Source organism: Centropristis striata, chromosome 4 (assembly GCF_030273125.1).
Source record: "Centropristis striata isolate RG_2023a ecotype Rhode Island chromosome 4, C.striata_1.0, whole genome shotgun sequence".
In the NCBI taxonomy this organism is placed as follows: domain Eukaryota; kingdom Metazoa; phylum Chordata; class Actinopteri; order Perciformes; family Serranidae; genus Centropristis; species Centropristis striata.
The window spans coordinates 32,030,672-32,056,834 of record NC_081520.1 but is presented as its reverse complement, the minus strand read 5'-3'; the positions used below and the strand labels follow the sequence as shown (position 1 = coordinate 32,056,834).

Sequence of the window (26,163 nt, the reverse complement as noted above, 5' to 3'; positions counted from 1 at the left end):
ATGAATAAACGTGTGAAATAAAATGTGCATGCACAAACAGATGTGAACCAAGACACATGCATATTTGACATGCATAAGACAAATGCACATGACATCTTGTAAACACTAAAAAAATGTTATGTGTGTAGGCAACACAAATGACCGGACAACACAAACACACAGACCTTCATTTTCAGCCCTGAAGATAAATGTTCGGTTGTTTGTGACGACCTCAAACTTCAGCTCTCCCACACTGGTCACATTAGTGATGAAGGCAGTAGAGATGATCCCCTTAGAATACACCTCCTACAACATACCACACACACACAGCAACAATTACAGAGTTTTTACAGAAGAAGGTTATTTCCTTTTAGCAAGTACCATTATTTTTCCATTACTCATTTAGAGAAGCTTCAGTGAGCCGTATATTTGGTATCTGTTGTGTAAGCTTACTAAGTATTTTCTTCTTATATCTAGCAATATTATCTCAATTGTATTGTTTTAGTATAATTTACCTACTGACCATAGCTTTATGTGCTTATTTTATTATTATTATTAATATTATTATTATTATGTGATTATGTTATTTACTTATTGTTTAAAGACTTCTTTTTAGGATTGACATTGTGAGCTTGTTCATGCTTTTCAAGTTATTCAACTGTTAAATATGGTGAGCTGTTACCTAAAATATTGGTTCCAGTTGAGAGTTTTAGTTGCATGTAGTTTGAACACTTTTCAGCCAGTGAATACCTGTAGGGTGGACATCGAGGTGATGCCAAGTTATAAGTATCTAGGTGTATACCTGGATAATAAGTTGGACTGGTCCCTAAACACCTGTATTCTAAGCCTGTATTTGCTTAATTCTATTTATTTTTTCCTTATTTCTTGTTTTTGCAATGTATTGGAAACTTATTAGTAAGTACTGAACATTGGCCCCGGTTTCATTATGAAGAAAGTTTAACTATAAGCATATTTCCATTGCTCCTTCTAGAGGGTGGGGAAGGAAAAATGAATATATACTTTATACAATGTGTATGTGTATATGGTGTCCACCTGAGCCCACTTGAAAACTATTCTGTTTTGAGATTTCAGCTGTCAGTCAGTTTGGTGACAGTATGGCGGCTGCTGTCCTCAGAGTTGTCCTTTAGAGTTGGTGAGGACGGAACAGACTGAACGCTGCTTCAGTAGTGCTTCCGTGCTGTTAACATCTCACTTTTGATAGATACTAAGTGACTCATGTGATCATGTGATTGTGCATGTTTGTTACCTTGTCATTGTCAAAGTATCTCAGGTAGTCGACATCCAGCTTCACCCATCGTCTCTGATAATAAAGGGCCCTGTGTATGAGAACACACACAGACAAATATTCATTGTGTGAAATTCAAACTACTTTCACTGTAATACAAGAGGAACTGGGATAGAGGATTTGCATCGTTAAACTGGGCAGAAATTTGAAGCGTTTCACTGTGACAGTGGTTTCACCGCAGATATTTTTAGTGGTGAGACTAAAATTCCATGCAAATCATCTTAACCCAACCATACAACAGTCATTTTGTGAAGAATAAAATGAAAGGCATGAAAACGCTAATTTGCATTTGTTCGGGTATTAAAACAGCCCCTTCAGTGAAATCATGCCTTGATATTTTGAATAGTTTAAAGTGTGATTGAGACAGTACTAATGCCATTTACACAGCAGATATCTATGTAGATTATTGATACTCATTTATTAGCACAACCCCAAATGAAATTGTATTTTAAGTGTTTAAATAAAAAAATAAAATCAATATAATCCAACATCACAAAAATGACTACAAATTTGACCACAAACCCTTGACACAATGTCAACAAAAAGCATATTTTAGTCAAATTTGACTGTTTACGTCATACAAGTGTACCTAATAAACTGCTAACCCAGTATAAATGAATCTGCAGCTCTATCTGTGTTTAGGCAGCTGAATGAATTGGCGATGAATAAGCAGTTCATGTAGGTCGTGTGTGTGTGTGTGTGTGTGTGTGTGTGTGTGTTGCAATTCCTACCCCTGAGGTGGATTCTTGTCCAGCCAGCCCATCTTGATGACAGCAGCAAGCTGAGAGCTGTCGTCTTTAGTAGCTGGAGCCAGTCTGCCATTTTTTGGCAGGTAGATACTTCCTTGCTGACTACTGATGTCGCTGTCCTCCCACTGGGTTGAACCTCTGATGTTCAGAAATAAACACACAAACACAAACACTTAGTAAACAATATTTACATGAAGCAACCAGATATTAATATATGTATGATAATCTTGTATAATCTTTCGGAACAAATTAATCTACCAATTTATCAACCAGTAAACCAACAAGCATAGATTTTATTTCACCACGGAAATGAAGGGTTGCCTCAGGGTTTCTGCAGGGCTCCGAGAAGAAGTTTCAGTGTTTACAAATTTATCTATAAACATCCATGAGAGTAAAAACTATATTTTTTTCCAGTCAGATCGGTCATGTAAATAGGTGTATTAGATAAAATTGCCGAAACTACTTGTCATAAACTTGTACTTTAAACACTCTGGAGATAAATCTCCAGTTGGTGCACACTGTATCCAGCTTTTTGTAATCCTCACTGGAAACAGTTTCAGTTTTGTTGGTTCCGCTATGTGGATATGCAAGACATTACTGCGATTTTCTTGTGTTTTTTTTTTGTTTTTTTTTAAATGTTACCAATTATTTTGAGATATTACAATGCAACAGCATAAAAATAATAAAATATATATATAATAATATATAAAACCCTACTTACCATGTAGTAAAATCTTAACTTTAACATTTTAACTTTTGAAAGACTGTTTCATAACATAACAATTAAGGCCTAATTTTTTGATTAATTAATTCAATTCCTTTTTAAGGATCTGCAGGGACCCTAAGTAGCATGCTGTTGTGTATAGATTACTAATCATTTGTGAACTAAATCTAGGACGAGAGGACATTACACTTGTAGTATTGTGTAGTATGTGTTCGAGCCTGTCGAGATCAACCTTTGGCCTTTTTTCTATTGTGCAGACTCATTGTGAGTTTCTGTGTTTGTGTAAATGGTTTGTTTTTGTGTTGATGCGTGACTCACTCATCATCATCCAACAGCTCATCATCACTGCACAAAGAACTGTACCGTCCCTTTGCTATACGGGGCACTTGCAGGGTCATATCCTATAGGAGAAGACAGCCGTCATTCACATTGTGCTGGAGAATATGAAGGAGAGTGTAGAGGAAGGAAAACATTCTCACTCACCCTGTCTGGTGCATTCATTCGATGAACACTGGGGTAAAACAAGTCTGGCTCCTCGTAGTCATCAGAATTGTCATCGAGTGAATCCAACCCTGAGTAAAGAAGTAGAAAATGAGAACAAATGGAGTTTGACTTCTTAAGTTTCCTGCAGTTTTAGACTACTTTGCAGGAAGACTTTAAGACACTGACGTTATTTGGACAAACCTTAATTAACCATAATGCAAAACAGCATTATCGCAATTATCATCTCATTATCTAGTAGTCATTATCTGACCTTTGCTTGCAGGGCTGACAACATTTTTCTGACTTGGAACAACAGCATTGCACTGCAAAAACCAACCAGGCTCCAGTGACCCGCGACCCGAATGCGAATAAGCGGTTAATGGTAATGAATGAATGAATGAACATAAAGCTATGGGCAGTAGGTAGATTATACTCAAAACAATATAATTAAGATAATATTGCTAGATATAAGAAGAAAATACTTGGAAGGTTCATGTTTTTTGCAGCGTGCTCTCTATACTTCCTGTATACACAAAGCATATGTTTGATTTTGGATATCTGGTGGGTTGTATTTTTTCCATTTTCATTTGTGAAACAATTAATCAAAACAAGACAGATGATAATGTATCTGGCAGAACAGAGAGATAAAAGGAATTCAAAGAAGGAATGTTGAACATGTTGAAGTAGACTTTACTTTGCTCACATGTAACCTACAGATAACTCAATGTTTATATTCTCTCTCTGCAGCTTACTGGAAGTCATTCTGTGGAATGCAGTTAAACACTGATATAGCAAGAGTAGGGACATTACAACACTGATTGTTAGTAAAGCTATCTCTTTTGATTTGTCTTTGAACATGGAAACTAAACGACTGGGGTCGACAACAGAAGAATTTACTGGAACTATTCTAGGTACCAGTTTGTCGGTGTGGTAGATCTCTCTCTCTCTCTCTCTCTCTCTCTCTCTCTCTCTCTCTCTCTGAAGAACTAGCTTTTCAGGGTGAGCGACTAAATAACAAATATCAAACAGAGTTATATTCCCTCCAGCATGAGGATAGGTTAAAGAATATCAAGTTGAAAGAGCCAGAAAAATATATTGTGAACAACATCTAGAAACTGAAGAGGTTTCTATTAAAAGGTATTATATTAAGTATTACATTACAATGTCTGAAAAATTACACCTATGTTACACTACAGGCCAAAAGTTTGGAAGCAAGATCAAATTTGAACAAAGAAAAAGATCATAGTTTCATTGCAATACTTTGCAACAAAATAAACATGATTATTATATAATCACTTATTAGAACACATTTTTACTATAATCATCAGGTCTTTGGGTTTTTATTGTTTAGGCTTTGTGTATCCTTCTTTCCTTACTGTATAAATCTTTACTCGTTTCTTTACTCAGCTGCTTCAATTTCAGCCATTTCTGTGGCAGTTTGTCATAGATATGAACACAGTTGAGATTTATTGGGATTTTTGTACCCAAACTCTCAAAAGCCAAAGAGCTAAAGTGAATAATGCAAGCTGTGATTGTTTTTTTTACTTTTGCACTGAAGTTGTGACTCTTCCAAATCTTCTCAACCCTAAAACTAAGCCCTTCTTTTCTTTTGTTAACATTTATTCAGCAGTGGTCTGGTAACATCAATGTATACCTAAAGGTAAATTGAGGAAAATGGTTCAATTAAATAAGGGTAAAGTATAATCATGCAGTAAACACATCCAAAAATCCAAAGAATCCATACTGATTTTTAAGAAAGCCATTGTGAACAGAAAGTTTAAGTTGCTTCCAAACTTTTGGCCTGTAGTGTATGTTTTTGTTGAGTTGTACTTACATTATCCGATTTTTTTTTTTAAACCTAAAGAAATACATAATGTCCCCTTTGTGCATGCGCCGGCGTTGTAATTGACTTTTTAAACAGTTTGAGCCACATTTTTGTGATACACTTTTTAGAACTTGGTTGTTTTTTATTAACTAAGAATCTTAGTTATTGGATCTTAAGTTATCAGAGAGAGCAGAGTTAGTGGCAGCTTGGCTTGAGGTCCCGAGACATCCTTTGTCTCCTGAATAGTGTCAGAGAAACACTGAAACATCTTTATCTGTGTCTTTACTGATTTAACATCAGCTAGTCCATTTGTTTTGCGTACAGTACAGCCCCTAATAAAAACCTTCAGAACGTTTCAACACAAAAAGTCACTGACTGCAATGACAGTAATGGTGGTGAAGACAACATCTCTAATTATCCCACACTACTTCACAACTTCAACTCACAATGAATAAGGTATATAATAAGGAAGCTGTAGTGTTTGCAGTGTTGTAATTTATAATAATTCACATGACATTTACAATGAGAGTGAGAGTGTTACTTTCACTGTGAGGCTACAGCCATGCGTCAAAATTATTACAGATTATCTAACTGCAGGCACCATACTCAATCCTCAAAAAAGCATTTAATGTGCAATAAGGGACCAGTGCAATGGAATGTACAATTGTGTGTGCATGAGTGATGGGTATCTGTTTTTTTTGTTTGTTTTTTAGCAGCTTCTATTTATATGTTTTAATGATTGATTTTACATGTTGCACAAATGATATGACACTTTTAAATCTTGTTGTACTTGTCACAATGAAAATAAAGATACTCTATTCTATTTGATTCTATTCTTGCAGATATTGACTTTTTAAATCAGAAATACATATAAATGTAGGTTCAATATAATTAATAATTCTCAGTGACTCAGGGGTTATGACACCAACCATAGGGCCCAGTTTAAATAGGGCTGGGGACCTTTGTAGCTAACCCTAACCCACCTTGCACCCTCTTTTTGTGCCATCTTTATCACTATCTAATCAAAGCATTAAACTTCCAAAAAAAGTTGTATATGCTGATTTTGCTACTTACTGGGCTCAGGTGGTGGGGGGACTCTTCTCACAGGCAGAGCTGGCTGAGCTTCAGGTTGAGCTGACTGCTGTGCATCTTCTAGAGTTTGGGGTGTCCTGATGCGAGGTGGGACCTGTGGAGTTTGTTCTTTCTGGATCTCATCAGCGACAGTCTTGGTGGGAGAGGGGCTGGGGGGTAAAGGGTTACAGGACATGTCAATGTCAGGTTTGGAGAGCAGGAGAGCAGTCCTAAGACACCACAGTAATCGGAGATCAGGTGAAGATCCGGCGCAGATGGCTGATTCTATATATCCTCTGATCCTCAGAAGAAAGTCCTTCTCCCTTTGACAACCCCCCTCCTGTCTTGTGTTTTCTCATTCCACGAAGAGAAAAAAGCATTTGAGATTTTACCCCAGGCACCTCCTACAAAAAAAGACTTGCAGGCAACAAACTTGCGCAAAGCTGCTGGTCAGTTAAGTTATAAATCTCTACGAACTATATGAAGATAGAAAAAAAAATCTAGTCTACGTCATTGACTGCTTCTCTGACTTCCTCAGTGATAAAAGAATTGATCCCAGAACTGTGGTCAACTGGCTTCACTCCGACTGTTTTCTCTCCGCTTCTGGTTTAAGCAGCAAGTCTGAACCTGCCTCACCCTGCAAGATCCTATCTTCATGTAAGCATGGCATACCTGTGGCTCTGCTGTAAACACATGTACATGTGAGCATGAGAGATGTGTCGGTACACCAGATGTACAACATACTGTAGTGAAAAACGGTCAATGACAAAACCGCCCACACTTTCTATTACTGTCATTACCATGTTTTGCTATTTACAGATTGCACAGAGAACACCGCACAGCTCATGTCCTTTTTACACCCATGTCAAAATGTATGCAATATGCCAAAATAATTAAAAAACTTTCAAAACTTTCTCAAGTGACGGGATGGTGAAACACATTCTCTGCCCCTGTTTATTAAGATCATTTGTAATTTCCAGTGACTCTGGGGTTATGACATCTACCACGAACCGGTTAACCTGCTTTTTGTAGATTCCGAGAAAGCTATAAAAATACAGTTAATGGCTTGTTATGTTTCATGAAAACCAAGGCACTCCTGATATGAAGTAATTATTTCTCTGTAGTTTTTAGCACTAAAAGCATGATTTTAGGATTTCTTTTTCTAAATATCATGGTTATACCTTTATCATGACACACATAAAAATATGCACCCATAATATCACTTATTACAATAAACGCCTCCATCCATCCATCCATTGTCTGACGCTTCTTCTCATTGGGTTATGTTGATACGCAAATTATCTAAAATGTACCTCTCCCTAGCTACTCTAGCTCTACCCGGAGGATCCCATGTTGTTCCCAGGTCAAATATAATCCATCCAGGAAATTCTGGGTTGATCTCATTCACCATCTTACCCTGAATTGTGAGCAACACTTTGAGATATTTTAACTCCACTTGGGATAACTCATTTCTACTTCATATATTGTGCAATGTGCACATTTAGTTGAAATAATAACAATATGACTGACAGGGCCAGTAGGCCTGATATTACAAGATAATTACACATTGATTCATCAGACATCGTGCATCGCTCGGGTTTCCTTTGCTTTGCATGGACATATGAATAAACTGAAAAAGCACCAACCTTACCGATGTGGTTTTGAATGTGAAGACAATGTGCATAAGCACAATGCCTTAGATCTAACTTCATATAATTGGGTTATCCCAAAATATCCCTTACATTGTTAATTTTTGGCTACTAATAATTGCACTTTCAACATCCTTCATTCAAAGTCACATGTTACTATTATGTAACACATGCATAGGCCACAGTATATTGCATGAAAAGAATGTTATAGTCACACGATATAGCATATTTGCTGCTTGTTTTTCAACTGATTGCCTTGTTTACTGTTAATATTTTTACTACTATATTATACTTTTTGTTACTCTTAGGGTTAGTCATAATGACATCTAACCTCAATTTTTTTTTAATTAATTAAATTATCTAATGTTGAACAGCCTATATGGCCACGCAGGCCCATGCTGACGGGAAATTCTGGAGTGAGCACACAGGCCGGGTTTAAATCCATCCAGTATTGTGAAAGTTCCTCTTTATTCCTCCCTCTTTTGTAAATTTCCTTCTTGTTACAGTCACAATGATCATAGACATATTAGTCACACGTTACAGCAAACAGCTCAAGACCAAACGTCACAAACATGTCACTATGTTTTTTCACACGAATCTTTAGTTTAGGATATCAAAAGTATAATCCTGATTTTTTTTTTTTTAAATAGGACGCTGTCTAAAACGTAAATATAACACCATGCAACCATTTGCTTATCCTTCTTAACATACATTTAATTTTAACTGTACAAAGACATTATATTTTATTTATACAAATACAACCCTGATTTTTGGAATCAGGGTTGTATTTGTGCCGGAGTGAAATACTAGCAGAAAACAGTTACTGGTTTTTTTAGGTCAAAATGGGAAACAGGAAAGATGAAGGAAATGTCACAAAAGCTCAACAACCATGTGACTGTATCTGACCATCAGTTTAACATACTTTAGAGACAGCCTCATCACAGTTAGATGTCCTGGCTGTTGGACCGCAGAATCAAGAAAAAAATTAATTGTGTTTCATCTGAAGTTCTTATTTAAGGATGGCAATATGTCATGTCTGCATTAGCTGCCAAAATACCCACATTTATATAATATACACAGCCTAAATTATATTATATATTATTAGGTGGACATCCACAATCCACTGTGAACAAATGACTCTGCTTTTTCACTGACTTCAGTTCCAGCACAAGAAACTAATTTATGAATGAAGTAGAAAGCCATACCTAAAAAAAACTAGACTCTTAATATATATTCTATTCATAAGCTCTGTGTAATAACAAAGTATAAAATTATACACAATGACGGGAAACCGACCTGTTGACACAGTTCCTCCTTTCTCTCAGAGGAAGAGTGCTGTGAGTGGGGCAGCTAGCTAAACGTTATATTTAACCTGCCCTTGTTAACTTGTAGATAATAGGCTGAAGAAACAATGACCGCTGCTTTCAACACAATAGCTAATGGACCCTTTAGTTGTGCTGATAGCTGAGAGGCAATTTAAGATAGCATATGTGTTAAATACAACACATAATCTTAAATACAAACAAAATGTAGCAAGTTGGCATTCAGGACCAAGCCATTCTATGCTGTAATAAACTGCCAATGTACATTTCTTATAACCCCTGAATAACAGTATGTGATTGCTAAAAGTGAGCGCTAACAGTTAAGCTAAGAGCACAGTTGTCCTTACAGAAAACACCTGATTTCCATGACAAAAAAAAACACCAGTGATGCCTTTGTAAAATCCTGTCATACTGTTTTTTTGTATTCGTCACAGAAATTCAGGTGAATACCGGTGTGAGTCCTCTAAACGTGTCGAGCCCCAGTGATATCTGATCTCACACAGGAACATTACAACATGAAAGTACCCCACACTGATCAAGATAAAATAAGTAAACAGAATAACCTTTGGAGGACCAACAGCATCTAGTCCTCTATTCTCTGAAAATAAGTGTAACAGCCGAAAACATGAAGACAGCAAAACAGAAAGGCTTCCTTGTTTGAAACACTGACACACTGGGGAGGGGGATTAGATGGTGAGAGCGCATGCTAAAACAAGTAGCAACTGAAAAGAGACATGCAGAGATATGATTTGTATCAATGTTACCTGTCACGACATGTTCAAAAGAAGTCCACTTCCATGACGATACAACAGTCTTAATCACACACACAAATCGGAGGAGAGGGAAAAAAAAGGAGGAGGAAATGACCAGTTAACCAAAAGATGGGAGGAGGCAATGAAGCATAGTGACGAGGAAACAAGAGAGCGACAAGAGAGTGACAACAAAAAGTGACAAGAGAGCGTGTGAATGTGAGCTGGTAGAGAGTAGAAAAAGTCTGAAGGTAGTTCCTGGTAACAAATCACTTTTGTTATCCTCCCTCTTCATTTCTCACTCTCTCTTTCTCCCTGTGTCACTGACTGAAGCTAATGAGGATGGGAGTTTTGAACCCCTCCATGTTGTTCTCCATTATAACTTCCTCCCTCTTTCTGCAGCTAGTTTCCCTTTAAAAACGCAGACAGACAACATGCTCATGTTGCTCATTCGGCACAGCTTAGGTTTATTTTCCCTTACTGGTGTTGAGAAACAGAAAGATCTGCTAATTTTGTCTGCTATCACTAGGAAGTACAGAAACAGTGACATAAATGACTGCTACACTTTCATCAGTGAAACTAAGTAGAAAGAGAAACAGTCAGCTGTTTAAGGGAAAGGGCAGTTTTACAGACCCACAATTTTGCAAACACATCAATGTGCACAATGAGATAAACATGCAAAAACAATACGACCTGTGCAAAACATTTAAACCCTGCAAAAAGCAGGCTATTACATACAATATGAAATATGGTATTTAAGAAATGGTCACCACAGGGCCTTTGAAAACATGCACATGCATCATGTGGTATAGTATAAGCAACCACAAGACTAGAGGCTACAGTCTCACAGATCAGACTGAGTTTGCTCATAGATGTACACTCAAAAGGTCTTGCTCACATATATATTTCTGTACTTGACAGGCTACTGAGCTTTAGGTTCACCTCTTCAGTTAATGTGATTCGGCCTTTCAGTTTCAGGAAGTGTCTAATTTTAATTTAAGGAAGTGTTTAAAAGTCACAAATAACATTTGATGTCTAAACTGCTGCTGAAGTAGACAGGAGATGCATTTTTCCATTTTGTCCAACAGGTGGCAGCACAATCCTCTATGAATTTGCAGTAATAAGCATTTACAGAGATAAGATTCTTAACCAGTTCTGAATTCAATATATCTTCCAATACACAATTATAGACACGACTAACAATCATTCACATTATTCTTTGTCATTGCACGTTCAATGCAGAACCCTCACACTCTCAGAGGGACCACATATTGCTAAAACTCACTCTTTAAATAGTCTTCCACTCAATGTTAACACACAAACACAGTACAAAATGGGAAAATGCAAATGTTTTTAGGGAATAACTAAAATCCTAACCCTCGTCCTGCAAGAGCAGAGAGGATGGGTCCATTTAAAACACAGGAGAGGGGAGAGTGACAGCCTGTGTGCCTCTGTAAATGACAGATACAGGCCATGTCAAAGAAAAAGAAAAGTAGTTTTAGTGCAGTTTTAGAACAGCACTTTTAAGCCTAGTTAAATTAGACTCGTTTTTCCCCCTTGGTTGGTTTGGGTCGGTGTGAGCACCTTAATCACACTGCAGTGTGAATCAGACAACCGTACCGAGTCCTTTTTAGATTAATCCCAAACTAACTCTAGAACAGTTATTTTGTGATGGAGACGTAATCAGTCTTCAATCCAGTCCAAATACCAGGTGTACTGTGCAAGTTTGAGTTAAAGAGCTCCTGAATTTAGGTGTGCTTTGCATTCTGGGATGCAGCAGAACATGCAGAAGTAGCAGCTAGCTGGAAAATTGTAATGTTTTGCTCAGAAATATGCACAAGCCAGAACAGTGGAACCTTTATTCACTTTTGCTGCAGCCACAGACACATCTGACCCAAGAAGCGGAGTGAACGTTCTCATGTGGTTTGTAGTGTTGCATTTTGGCTCACTTGGATATTTCTTTGTGTAAAAAGAGACTAAACCAGAGGGAAAACACTACACTGCAAAAACCAACTGACAAAAAATAAGAAATAAATAACTAGAATTAAGCAAATACATGCTCGAAACAAGTAAAATTATCTGCCAGTGCAGTAAGTATTTTTTCTTTGTAAGAATTCTTTAAATAAGTAAAAAAAACATAGGCACTGGAAAAAACCAATGATGTCTTGAAATAAATTCAAATATAGTTATTTTGAGCAATTGTGGCTTAAACAGCCCAACCGTAGTAACATTAAAATAAGCCAGCAATACTTGAAAAGAGCATGTTTTGGTGGTAGAAAATGCTTTTGAAATAGCATTCGAACTACATGCAACTAAAACTCTCAACTGGAACCAATATTTTAGGTAAAAACTCACCATATTCAACAGTTGAATAGCTTGAAAAGCATGAAAAAGCTAACAATGTTAATCCTAAAAAGAAGTCTTTAAACGATAAGATAACATAACATAAGCACATAATAATAATAATTAAATAAGCACATGAAGTTATGGTCAGTAGATAAATTATACTCAAAACAATAGAATTACAAGATATTATTGCTAAATATAAAAAGAAAATACTTGGTAAGCTTAATGTTTTTAGCAGTGTACAAACTCCACACTTAGATCCACAAAAAAGGACAGGATCGGTCACACCCCATTACTCCACCTTCGTTCACATACGTGTCACAAAGTGTAATTTTACCTTAAACCTGAGTATTCTAAAAGACAGTGAAATAACAAACTGCAAACAGTCATTAAAAGCTACATAAACATCCATTAAAAATAGCAGTCTTACCTGTGAGTTCTCGGTGACTGTACAGGGAACCGTTGTGGGACTGGTGGAGGGCCTTTAGGTAACACCCCTGCTTTTGGGGGGAGAGGTGGAGCATTTATTTCATCGCTGTGGGAAGCAGTGGGGGAGACGGTTGAAGCTTTTCCTTCATCGCCACTCAGGTGGTGGGTAGGTGGCTGAATGACTAATGTCTGAGGCCGAGGTAGGGCGGAGGGGAAGCTGGGAGGCTGCAGTGGTGCATGTGTGGGGGTATGGGCAGGGGTGCTGGTTGGGGTGGAACCCTGGGAACCAGATCGGCTCTGTACTGCCGGGGCTTTAACTGCATGTCTGTCCAGTTTTGGGGAGGCGGGGGCTCGAGGAGGAGGTGAGGGGCTCAGGGGAGAGGTGAATCGTTGTGGAGGGCAGTTGGGGGTGCTTCGTGGAGGCACAGGGGGTAAAGAGGTGTCAGAAGATGGAGAGACAAGTAGGTTGTGGTCACACTCCACTGTAGCACTAGAGCGAAACTTAGTCCTCTCTTTAGGCACAGGCCTCTCCCTCTCTCCATCTATACCTCCATCCCTCTCTTCTTCTTTTCCTCCTTTAGGTGCTGTTTGTCTTTGTCCAGGAACTGGCTTCTTTTCTCCTTCTTCTCCACTGTCCTCATTCATCCTGGGCACTTGTCTCTCCCTGGGTACAGGTTTTTCCCTTTCCCTGGGTGTAGGTCTCTTTCCATCGCTTTGCTCCCTTTCCTTAAGGACAGGTTTTTCTTCCACTGGGACAGGCACGGGTCTTTCTCTAAGCAATACTTTGGCATGTCCCGGTTCCTCCAATCTCTGATCTCTCTCAGACTGTGCTAGCTGAGTGTGTGTATCAGAGGGTGTGTCACTGTTAACATGTGTTTTGTTGAGGCTAGCCAGGATGCGTCTCTGGTGACCCGGCAAGGTGATTCCCATCCGCTCCAGCTGATCTGGTGTGAGGTGGTGACATTGTTGTAACGTTGCCAGCCCGGCACTCCGAAATGCTTCTGAATACTGCTCCAGACGAAGAACACATAACCAGTCCCACACAGTCGAACAGGATTCAGACTGAGACATGATTGATGTGTGTGAGTGCAGCATGTAGGAGGACGAGTCTACATCCACAGAGAAAATGCAGACAACTCAGATCATGGCTCACACAACCTGTAGAAGAGAAAAACAAGAACAGTATCACATAAAGGCACTGCATCCATTCAAGGATATAACTCGTATAATAAGGAGGTTTCAGGAGGAACAACTAAAGAAAAGCATACACCAGCTCCTTTTTCCCTGATTTAAACTGAAAACTTTGTTTTAGTTCCTAAAAATGGATCACTGTTCGTCACATTAGTCTGAATATAGACCAGATGATGAAAAATACTTCCTGCATACTGTACTATTCTGAGAAAACCTACATTGGGAAATATATTGTGGTGCAAAAAGTGCAACAAAAATATTCTTCTTCATGAATGACAAATAATGATGATGAACAAGACAAAAACAGCACACATCCAAGCGTCTGCCATATTTGTAGAATATAAACAGCAGTGTCGAAGCTGACTGTGATAAACTGTTGTCAGGGTGGGTGCCTGCCACTTCAGTAAAAGAGGAAGTTGTGTTAATGCCTTGACAGTATGATTTCCAAGCAGTTTAGTCATTTTGATAAGCATCTCTTCTCACTTTAATGTCTACAGACAGCTTGAACGCATAAAATAACTGTGTATTGAAACGGCTCAGATCACTGCTCAGGTTAGATTATCATATTTTATTTAAGTGACTTAGAAAGAAACTGCTGTTAGGCCTGTATTACCTATCTGATATGCTACACAGGCAAACACATCTCACTGCTATATATGCATACAGACACAATTACACTTGATGATTATTCCTTTAAAGCAGCCAACACACAGCCAGTACTTTAGCACTATCACACATCAGGCCACTTTGGAAGGAAGTGTAATTGACACAACAAGTATTGGCACACACAGCACGTTCACACAGAAACACTCAATTCTCTCTACATCTCTCCAACACACACTTGAATGCTGCGTAAGTAGAATCGAGATCAGCTTCCCACGAGGCATGCCCATCCTTTTCCATTAGCACTCTCTTAAGGTACCATTCATGCTAGGTTTTAGTTTTCTAATGCTCTATGGTTTAGGATATGAATAAAGTAAATCATGAGGATTTCTTTTTGAAGTTTTCACATGCAGATGATTCACAATGCCAGGCCTTGATTAGCAAACAGCAGGCAGTACCAGCTGCCTTGATTCACATGATGCAGACCTTCCTGACTGTAAGAAACATCTTGAGAGGACTTCTGTGATGCATGAACTGAAATTAGGGAAAAAAGCTATGATGAATTTTGACAGGGGAACATCTTTACTTACAAAAAAGCTATTTTCTTGCTGTTAAAGTTATTAATCAAACAGCTACTGTATTCACAACGTTTTTTTAACTCTGTCTCGGCTTTGACCACAAGGGAAGTTGCTGATTCCCCAGAAAGAGCCACAAACAGTCTTTCCTCTACACAAACACATAGCTTAATTTTAGAGCCTCTTCACTGAATACCACTTGTACCAAGGCGCCTGATGTACCTAAGTCGACAATTACAAGCAAATTTACATTTGATTGCAAGTTTTTGTCAATCCAGCTCAATACAAGGTCCACTGACCTAATTACCTAAATACAGTAATTATCACTCCACATGATGACTGTTGCTAGTGTTAAGTACTTGTTTAAAACATTTGAAATATTTTCAACAAAGATAAAGGGGCTTTAGTGGAATTTAACTTTGAGTAACAAGAGGAGTGTATGCAATATATTTATTTGTGGTGAGCGGTGGACCCAATCTTGCAGTGTCATTTAATTAAGATGCATTTTGTCAAAAAATAGGAAATTACTAAATTGTGTAATATGTCCATACTATTTTTTATTCATAAAAGGAAGTTAGATACAATTTATTTAAAATACTGAGGGATACGTAGGTGGTCAAGTCTTATTAATTTAGGGCATAACTGCACTCGCAACAATTATTTAGTAGTTAGTTTATGCTGGTTTTGCATTAACTTATTACAAGAACCTTCACTGTCTAAATTCGACAGGAAACAGGCTGCTAAATATTTACATATGATGTCATGTAAACAGTCAATGCAACCTTTTGGTCGATCTTAAATTTGAAAATTTGAAGTGTAACTATAATAAAGAAAAAAAAGTTGACAGTATGTTCTTTCACCTCACATAAATCTTACACGTACGCATTATCTGCCTGATTAGCAACAGATCATGCAAGATAGTAAATAATAAATATATCACATAGACCTGATTTCATTTGGTAGCAAGAAGTGAAGGCAGCGAAGACGTAGCGAGCTCACAATAACCCCAACTATCCAGTGTGAGACACTCTATTAACCAGTGAGTGAGTATGTTGAAACGAGGGTATTACATTTCCTGTCAAATGTTTCCTCAAAACAGGGCAGAGACCGCAGAGCAGAGGGACAGGGTGACTCTTGCTCTCTGATCTTGCCCAGTTCCTATTTTTGTTTTGAGGAACTCTTCAGAAACACAATGAATTACAGCCTGATTGGTATTCAGCCATCATTGCAGAGTTACTCATCAACTAAACACACGCACACACACAATGCAAAAAGTACATATGAACACATAAAAAAGATTTGACCAGACATTTTTTTTCTACCGCGCACTTTGGTCCATAAAAGCCCTGAAGTAGCCTTGTGTGTCAGTGTGTGCATGCGCGTGGCTGGCTGACTCAAGAGGCGCATGTTAAATGCTAATACAGAGGATGAGAAAAACTAATGAAAATACTTCTGGTAAAATAACACACAGTTCCGCCTCTTGGCTCTGGTACAAAGTCAAGCAGCTGAGTTCTGCACTTTGTAGCCGCTCAAAAGTTTTTGGGATTTAAGTGAAAAGGCTATTGCAATAATCAAGATGTGACAAGATAAAAGCAGGTCAGATCATCTCTGAGTCTCATTAAAATATCTCCAAGATTATAAAAACATTGAGAATATTTTTTCATTTGTTTTACTGTTTGTTTGTCAAATCAAATCAAATGAGCAATCATGTAGAGAACCCAGCAAAATCAGCTCAATATTCTTATCAGGAGGAAATACCATGTTAGTGTTTAAGCCAATCCAGGAACAGGAAGGGGCCTTGGGAAGAAATCCCAAGGAAGAAATATATGAGATACATCTGTATCATGTTATTATGTGTTATGTTATTAAAAACTCTTACAATGTTTTGTGCATTGCTCCTTACAATTAAACTAATACACAAATGAAATAAATAAATGGATGATCTAACTCAGGAGATGCAGTTGTAAACATAGGAAAACCAATTACATTTTCACAGAAAGTAGCCCAGTGTCGGTGATGAACTTTACAGGATGTAGCAAGTCTTGACTCAACCTTAAGTTTTCACAGTCGGCAACACTTTTGGCAGAGGCAGAAGACTGATATCAATTCGATCTCTTATAGTCATTTTGGTGGAAATAATTTTTGGTTTGTTCAAACATACACTATCCAGTGAAAACTGGACATGTATTTGCTATTATGTGTGTGAACTGCCAGATATCCATCATGTGTATAAATAAGACATTATAACTTGTAGTGTACACTTGGGTATGATGAAATGCTAGAAAACCCCAGTTTCCCTCTGGTATTTACAGTCTGTGAAATAGTTCAAACCTATGGCCTTTTGTTTTTGGTCTGTTAGGCTAAACAATTTTACTTGATAACAAAGAGCAGATTCATCTCTGCACCTGAACTCTCATAAAATTAAAGAAACCTGTGGGTACTTCATAAATTCTGTATAGTCAGTGTATCTGTTAATCCACTGCTAACCTCATTTTCCCTGAGCTTTGTATTTTATTTTCTGCAGTTTCCAACCAGCATTTTGCTGTCTGCACTTTCAATTCATTTATCTCTCCACTCTCTCCCTCTCTCCATCCTTCTCCGCGCTCCCTCCCTCCCACTCAGAAAGCTGCCAATAACAGAGTCTCTGTGCTGCCTTCACAATGGGGCATTCTGTTGCCTAGGCAAGCAAGCAAGCGCACGCACACACACGCACACACACGCACACAAACACGCGCGCGCGCACACACACACACACACACACACACGAAGGAGGGAAACGCTTGGTGGGGGCCTACTGGTCGAATCTGGCTGCACTCTCCAAAACAAGTGCTCACCTAATAACATTGTGTGTGTAAAGTTGCCTGAGCAGGGGGGGCCTCTGAAATTGTGTTTCAGGCCTCATATCCCCTTTCAATTTGACATACAAACAGATAACCAGGATGTTCCATTTTCTCTGTTCTCAGTGCTGGGTGACGTCAGATTCAACTCTGCTTACCTTCTAGACCAACTTTGCATTCAGTACTTCCTCAGACAGTGCAAGGAAATGTAAAAGGACTAACAAACTTGAACAAATTATAATTATTATGAGAACTCAGCAATATAAGACACCAAAATCACATGACTGGCTTGTCTCCTGCTCTTTTTACGTACATAACATCTATAGTGACAAGATGACACAAAGCTAAGAAGGTATTTCTCAAACCTTTCACATTTCTTTACTAGGCTACCTGCTATGACGAGTAATGACTGTGACCTTTATTCTAATTCCACTGCCAGAGTCTTTGCATACTACCTCGCTTAATTAGTGATACAGCTGAGGAGAGCTAGGATAAATGTAAATAAGCCTGGGTACGGTGTAAGCAATATTAGCGTACATGCACTTGTTTGTCATTGGAAGGTTATTTTAAATGTAATAGGTTTCCCTGCAATGAAAATTTTAAAATAAAATTGAAGATAAAACTATTTGAATATTTCTCAAAAAATCTAATTCATCAAAAATCCATATGCATTTTATTTCCCAACTTTAACCACAGCAGACAAATAGGATGTCAGCAGCATTTGCTCAGAGAGTATATTTAAACACTTGACCCAATGAAAATCTGTTCAAGTAAACAAAGGTTGAAATAAACTTGTCTTGGCTATCATTATGAAATTATCTCTTATGGAAACAGAGCAGATACAGTATTGACTTAACGTGAGAAATATATGTTTTATGGTAGCATGAAATATATGGAGTTGTGAAAAGAAATTGAGTTCAAAATGTTGTTAGCCGAGGTGCATTTAAATATATGGCCTTAGCTGCAGATCTACAGACACACTAAATAAATAAATACTGACTTCTAAGCTGGCAAAAAAAAAATCCATTATGATGCAAATGGAAATTTCACCGTCTGCTTTGTGCCTAATTTTGGACTTTGGTTAAATAGCACAAACAATGGTGAAATGCAATAATAGCAAAGTTTTTCGTCATGACATACCCACTTTGTGTATTACAAACACACTGACCACATGACTTGTGTCATGCTGTAAATTATATTTGTACTGACACATTCATACATTATCTTAATGATGATGTGATATTTGTCTACAAATGTATGTTCAGCTGTCTCTTCTACATACAACTCCTCTACTGTGTAGTCTTGGGGAAATACTCAAAAACAAATTCTTAATGAATTTCTCACAAGCATCAGGTGAAAGGAAATGAGATTTGGTTATCTGCAATCATGATGTAGAACACATACCAACAGACTACAAATGTAGAGAATTTAAAACCTCCGTACTGAATGACTTCAACAAAAATACCATTGTAAAACAAAGACAGGGAAAGTCATCCTTCTATGTGACATTCCTACAATTTAGTATTACGACATTGTCTCATTTATTTCAACAACAAATAAATTATTTCTCAAAAAAAGAAAAGTATAGAACAGTAAGAAGATTACTGTGTGAGAGTCAATTGAAGGCTGGAGCCCCATGCATTATTTAAAATGTGCCGAAACCACAGGGAGCAGGACAGACAATCAATACAGCAATATTTTGAGATTGACACACTGGCACCAAAATCATGCTGTTACAAAGGCACAGGCGTATTGTTGTTTGAGTGAGCACATTTTGATATGTGGTGTTGAAAAAGTGAAAGGATTAGCATAATTTCCTATACTACAAGAGATATACAAAAACACAATATCAACTCAGCGGTGATGAGATAAGCTTTCACCATTTATGAAACTCTGTCTGTGGTTCAACACAGACTCCCACAATGACATCTGGTACTCTGTTGATACGTGGTACTCTGTTGATAGAGCAAGTTAGCATTCATTTGGGGTCATGTTTGTCACAATCTTATACATACAAGTCCAAAATTCAATCGTCACAATTTTTGCTCACATTAACTTCACTTTGTTGCTGACAAAAATGCTTCCATCTATACATGTCAAATTTCAAAAATTCATGAACATTTTTCATTCACTCGATGCTTCCCTGGGACTAGTGGTTGGGTAGCGGAATTTTCTGCAAACCTTAAAATTTCTATCAAGGTGTTGACCTTATGGGGATCATTGAAAAACACATACATGCACACACACTCACACACCCACACACACATACACACCCACACACGGAACATGACTCATGTGTTCACCACCAGACACACTGCTGCTTTTAGCCCACTTTCAATTAGAACTGAATAGTGACTCAGTCCTGCCAGTAAAGAAATGCATCTGAACAATGTCCTTTAGTGAACAAGCCTGTGTGAGTGAGCACACACTTGCCTTAAACTCTTCAGGGTTCAACATTTTACAGGAGGCTGTTCCCAGTGGTAACCCACCATAAACTACCAACCTGTGAATCCCTTAATGGCACCAAAGTCATTTGCCTATGACAAAAAACAATGATCTGAGTTTAGTGAGTATGAAGTTCCTGGAGTCAGGATGTTTACTCTCATGGTTCTCTCATGGTTGACTTGAGCCGATATTACCACAAGCACAAACTGTGCATACCACAAACTTACAGCAGAATAGGTGTGGACTTAATGTTGTTTTCTTTCTACTGTCCAGTCCCTAAGTCACTGCAGAAAAATACAGAAAGAATGAAAAAGTTTTCCATGTTTTAGCACACTAACTTAAAGGTTCACATAAGCCTTTTCATGAAGTCTATTATCACAAAAGATGGATCCAATGTTTTGACTCTGACAGCACATCAACATAGATTTCAGAAAACTTTCATCTCCGATGTTAGAAATAATGCATATATATCATCAAGAACAGCTTTAAAAAAAAGTGCCTCACAATAACACCACTTTGACTGAAAAATGTACCAAGAAATCCTACAAAATGTTGATGAATTACACTGAGATATAAAGAGAAGTGCTTTGAATATCTGGTCTACAATGTAGACTTTCTCTATTCAACAGCATCAACAAACATCCCCAAAAATGGTCTTAAAGTTCATTTGACACCTCTCTAAAACAGTTTCAACTTAACGGGAAATGACATGCCTCATAAACACAGGATTTATTGCGGAACTGTTTATATATATATTATACTTTATTAGTTTATGTTGGGTGCACTAAAATGAGTGTATGGCTGTGTCTCACAATGGTAATGTACGCTCACAGTTGGGTGGAAAAGATTGAAGAGATCAAAGTATTTACATTTACATCTTTCAGAAACAACTTTGAGTCTCTGTGAAATAAAATAATCATATGAGTTCCGTGTCAAGCTAATCTCATTTTCACAAGACATATAAATTCATTCGCAAGTGATATGTTCTCTTCCCTTATGAAATTGTACAGTCCCTCCATTTAGTCAGTGTTATTTTACAGCCAGACTGCTTAACGCGTCCTCTGATCCAGTGAGATATTCCTCCTCTCACCTCATTATAGAGTGATTCAGCAGCAAGTAATCATGTGAGTGTTGAGACAGACGAAGTGGGAAACAGAGGGAGAGATGAAAGACAAAAAAAGTGGTAGACACAAAAGGGATAAAGAAAATCAGAGACAGGGACAGACGGACAAAGCTTTTAGCTGCAACTTGATGTCAATAACGGATATTAAGTCAAGCTTACATCCTCAGTACAAGTGCATTGAGAATTTAAACTGGCTGAATTTAGCATAGCGTGTTTCTCGTACGGGTAGTCACACAAAAAAAACACATGTTGAGGGATAGAGAGATACTTATATCAGTGCCTTGATAAACGACATCCTGTTACAATACATTTTGTGGCTGTCAGTGTGCACATGCCAAATACGGAGTTTCCACTACAGGACAAAACAGGGTCATAGTGCCATTCTGTTTGATAGCTACTCTTGCCAGTCTCCCAAAAATAACATTAGGCTATATGAGTCAGTTTTGTGTTGCCATTTGGAGAAATTAACTGGTGGCTTTTTAAAAAGATACACAGGTTATTTAATCCATGGTCAGCAAGTCCTCGGCGCTGGTTAACTTCTCTAATGCAGTTTCATTAACTGTAACTGTACTAGCAAGGAAGTGTGGGCCAGCAGAATAGCATCGGTTAAACCAGAGCAGATATTATTTTCATGGTTCAGAGGCTCTACTTCTGTGAGAACACTAAACTGGACACAAACCATTATATTTACAAAATGTAAGGGTCTATTGAGCAGGCAAGTCATGCAAAAATGACTCTATTCTAAGGATATCTTACAAGGCTGTACTTACAACACGTTTGCAGTTTCCACTTCACTTAATAACCTTATCTGATAGCATATTCACAGTTTCACTATTGATCACATCTTATCACGTCTGAACAAACCCCACATATAAGTGCCCTTCTCTAGACTGCAGAAAAAGCAGAAACAAGCGTCTGAAAAACAGCCTTGAGCAGCTAAGTGGGTTTGTGTAATCTGCTGTAGCTGGAGTGGTATTGCTTTTACCTGTGTATAAAAGTGTAGCTATAAATCCCTGCTCTAGGTCTGACATTGCTGGGCCTGAATGACCACCTGTCACAAATCCACCTGTTAGCATACTCATGAAAAGCTAAGAAAGCTTTTAGTTACGCCGCCCCTTTATCATGAAACAATTTGCAAAAATAATTGAAATTGTCTGAGTTGATCACAATCGGTGAATTTAAATCGATTCTCAAGGATAATTAAATAATTTCCCTTGGTCGGTGTGACTGCTCCCTATGAGTCTCTATACTTGAGGCTCCTTCAGTGTTGTTGTGATGGCTGAATTTGTATTTAATTGTATTGTTTATGTTAACTGTGTTTAAATGTAGTAACTTGTCACTTTTCATGCTGATTTCTTGGCCAGGTCTCTCTTGGAAAAGAGATTTTTTAATCTCAACGAGACTTTTACCTGTTTAAATAAAGGATATATATGATGTGGGGGGAGAGGGCGTATGATAAACTCTAACCCCACAGATGGGGACCAAATTACTCCATCTTTATGTTTTCTCACGATTTAACACTCAATTCACCCATGCACCGGGCTTAAAATTAATGAATTCCACTGGGGATAAACAACCCCGTCGTGGGCAGTTCATTTCCTCTCAGCTTTTACCACACAAAAACTAGAGCAGCCTGAGAAAAACACCCGAACAGCTTCTGACAAGTTTACAATAACCAATTGAAGGTCGGGAATTGTTAGTTAAATAATTAGTAAGTTGCTAAAAGCAGAAATGGTCTCAGCAGTTGTCGGTTTATTCACAAAAACAGTGACTTTCTTAAGCTTAGCTAGTTATTGCCACCGGTCAGTGTAACCTAGACAACACACGTTTGTGAGGTTTCATGTTGTTAAGTTAGCGGCTATTCTTATCAGCTGTTCTGGGAAAGTTTCCTCTCTTTAGAAAAAAAAAAGTTTAAAAGTCGTGGCTATCGCTTACCTTGTAAAGTCTTGCCGGGTGTTTAAATACGCTGAAAAAATGCTGCCGTTTGGTTTTCGAGGTGAAAGTAGCGGCCACGACTGCGACGCAGAATAGCGGATAACATTTTTCACACGGATGGGAAGCAGCAGCAACTCACAGGCAGCCAGTGTTAAGGTAGAGTCAGGAAGTAGACCATTTCCGGTTGTGAATTTCAAATTAAATACACACATAGACGCCCAATGATGTAGCGTTTTATCTTTAAAGCTATTAATTATGTATTTCCGGTATTGGTATGGCTAACTTGATGCAGCAAAATTGCAAAAAACCCTCTGTACGGCCGTCATGTGACCACTGAAAAAAAACTGGACAGCCCAGTTTGTTTTCATGCAAATGCCCTTTAACTAGATATTATCCCACATAATTCCCATTTACAGCTCCCACGGGGTTATACTTGTAAATATAAGGCTATATACTATACCAAATTGTAAATCCCTGTATTATACAAGATATAAAATAACTGTTATAGAAAACAATAACACCGTTTATGATTAACTCATTGTTGAAAACGAGACACACATGAGAAAGCACACACAGTAATTTCAACATACACTCTGCTTTATAAGCCTAAATTTCCTTGGGGAACAATAATGTTGACCAATTGATTTCAATATGTGTGTGTACAATTAAATAGTAATACAAACAACTATTTACACACATTTAATCACACAATAAAAAAAAACATTAAAAACAAAAGAGTTACTAAAGCCTATAAGTCAAATGAGACGTAGCTTATTGCATAGGGTCCATTCCGGTCCATGAGCCCAGCAGGTGGTATGAACAGGTGTTATCCAGTCACCACTGAGACCAGAATATATAATTCTAAACAGACGTTTGTACTGAGGTGACGATGATGTGGCATTCGTATCAGACAGGCTTCTGATTCGTTAGTTGTAAGCTCCCATAGGAACCAGAAGAGGGCATCAACTAACCACAAAGATACTGAGCCTCATAGATGGAGAGGATTTCAAAAAGGCACCATAGAATAAAGCACAAAATAAAGGGAAACAGCAAAGAGAATGTTGCATGTAAATAGACCTTAAATTATTAAAGAGGATCCCTTTGATTGCATTTCAGCCACAGTGACGAGTCAGCAAGATGAAAGCAACTGAGAGCAAGTAAGGCTGCCTGGCATGCAATAAAAGTTAAGCTAAATTAAATTGGAAATGTATGAACCCTACTTGTTTGTTTGCAGGAATAAAAAAGGCAACATTTGTAATGTGTTCTGTCAAAAGAGGTGAAGGAGAAATATGCCGATTAGTTTGGCCATTGTTTCTGTGTGTGTCATATGTGTTTCATTGTGTTGGGCTCCCCTCATGTTACAGTCGGTCCAAAGATCTAGTGAGGACAAGGGTAATATTTTAGCCTTTAGGAGCCTGAATGAACAATACATTGACTCTGTGACAAGTCAGTGACTCGGCAGTATGTTACTCATTTTACTTCTGACTTGGGGTAATGAGACAGTGCCAGAAAAATAAGCTCAAAAAACACAGACTTTATAGATGTTTAGCCCCTTTTTGTTATAGTTTTGTGTCTCCTTGTAATTGTTTTGCTTATTTTGTGCCTCTTTTTATGTAGTCCTTTTGCATCTCTAGGGGAGGTGTGACACTATTTGGCCAGTGGTTCTGTGCTGGTTCAATAATCCATCCATGACTCGGACAAAGGAAATGGGAAAAGGAATAAGGAGACGAGATGAAAGGTGACAGATGGAAGACACGGGTCATAGAAGGTGAAAAGTGGCAGTGAGAGAACAGGGAGCAGAAGTTGAGCAAAAACGGGAAAGCAAAAGGAGGAACAAATGAACAAGCTGGAGACTGGAGAGAAGACAGGATGGGAATAAATGGAGGTGAACAAATGGTTTGAATTAAGAAAAAAAACAGGGGGGAGAGGGAAAGACAGGAGGGGCAGAGGAAGAGAAAAGATGGAGAAGGGGGAATGGGGCGAGATAAAAGAATTGAAGAAAAAATGATCAAAGGAGAAGAGAGGCCTGGATGGGGACTGGATGAAAGGATGGATGAGAGGATGAACACGTGGAGAGAGGATATAAAAAATAAACAGCAAAGAGGGGAAAATTGAGGAACCAAGCAGGGGGAGAATACAAGAGGTGGAGGGAGCTCGAGAGGAGGTGAGGAGGAGGTAGGGGTGGTGGTGGTGATGAGTCATCACCAGGCTGGGCCGGGTTGCTGTGGGGGTGGCAGTGTGACACATATGCAGAAACACACACACACAGGGATGCCGTTCACCATGCTGCTTATACGTCTCCTCCTGCTGTGGAGGCGGGTGGAAGACAATACAGGGATGCCACTGGCACACACATGCAGCCCTTTTCCTCTGACCACACACACACATGCACGTAATGATGATGGCCAAGCGAGGGGCCTCATTAAGACTCTGAGGATGGATGGATGGGTTGATACAAGGCCAGAGATAAACAGTCAATGCAGCTGTTGGAAAGAACACCAAGGCTCTATACACCTCATTTTTTTTGCATCTCTTACATGCTCTTTCCTTCATCATTCATATTTTATTAGGTGGTGCATATGCAGAGGCGGATGTTGTAAAAAGGGAACACTCAGAGAGGATGACATGCAAAGAATATATATTAAGGCATTGTGTTGACAGTGCAATGCTATGTTCCTCTTACTGAGGCACTCACAGACACACAGATTGCTTCATGGACTTTAAAATAATTTCTTATCTTGTGTTTATTTAATGTGTTCTTTAGCCATACTTCAAGCCATGTTATCTAATTAACCCAAGTCAGAGGGAACTGCTGTTTACGC

At 38.3% G+C, this 26,163-nt stretch overlaps 1 protein-coding gene across 1 annotated transcript in view; it reads right to left on the bottom strand.

Annotated features, from left to right (window-relative positions):
- LOC131969794 (arf-GAP with Rho-GAP domain, ANK repeat and PH domain-containing protein 1-like) overlaps positions 1-23,610 on the bottom strand; it is a 61,206-nt gene extending 37,596 nt beyond the window's left edge. Inside the window, exons 1-8 of the mRNA XM_059330998.1 lie at positions 23,342-23,610; positions 12,634-13,790; positions 6,141-6,307; positions 3,242-3,330; positions 3,077-3,159; positions 2,017-2,172; positions 1,247-1,316; positions 165-285 (exon numbers count right to left, since the gene is read on the bottom strand). Of these exons, the coding sequence (XP_059186981.1) occupies positions 165-285; positions 1,247-1,316; positions 2,017-2,172; positions 3,077-3,159; positions 3,242-3,330; positions 6,141-6,307; positions 12,634-13,727 (1,780 nt within the window). The 5' untranslated portion in view covers positions 13,728-13,790; positions 23,342-23,610. The remainder of the gene's footprint in view (positions 1-164; positions 286-1,246; positions 1,317-2,016; positions 2,173-3,076; positions 3,160-3,241; positions 3,331-6,140; positions 6,308-12,633; positions 13,791-23,341) is intronic.
- Between the last annotated feature and the right edge of the window lie 2,553 nt (positions 23,611-26,163).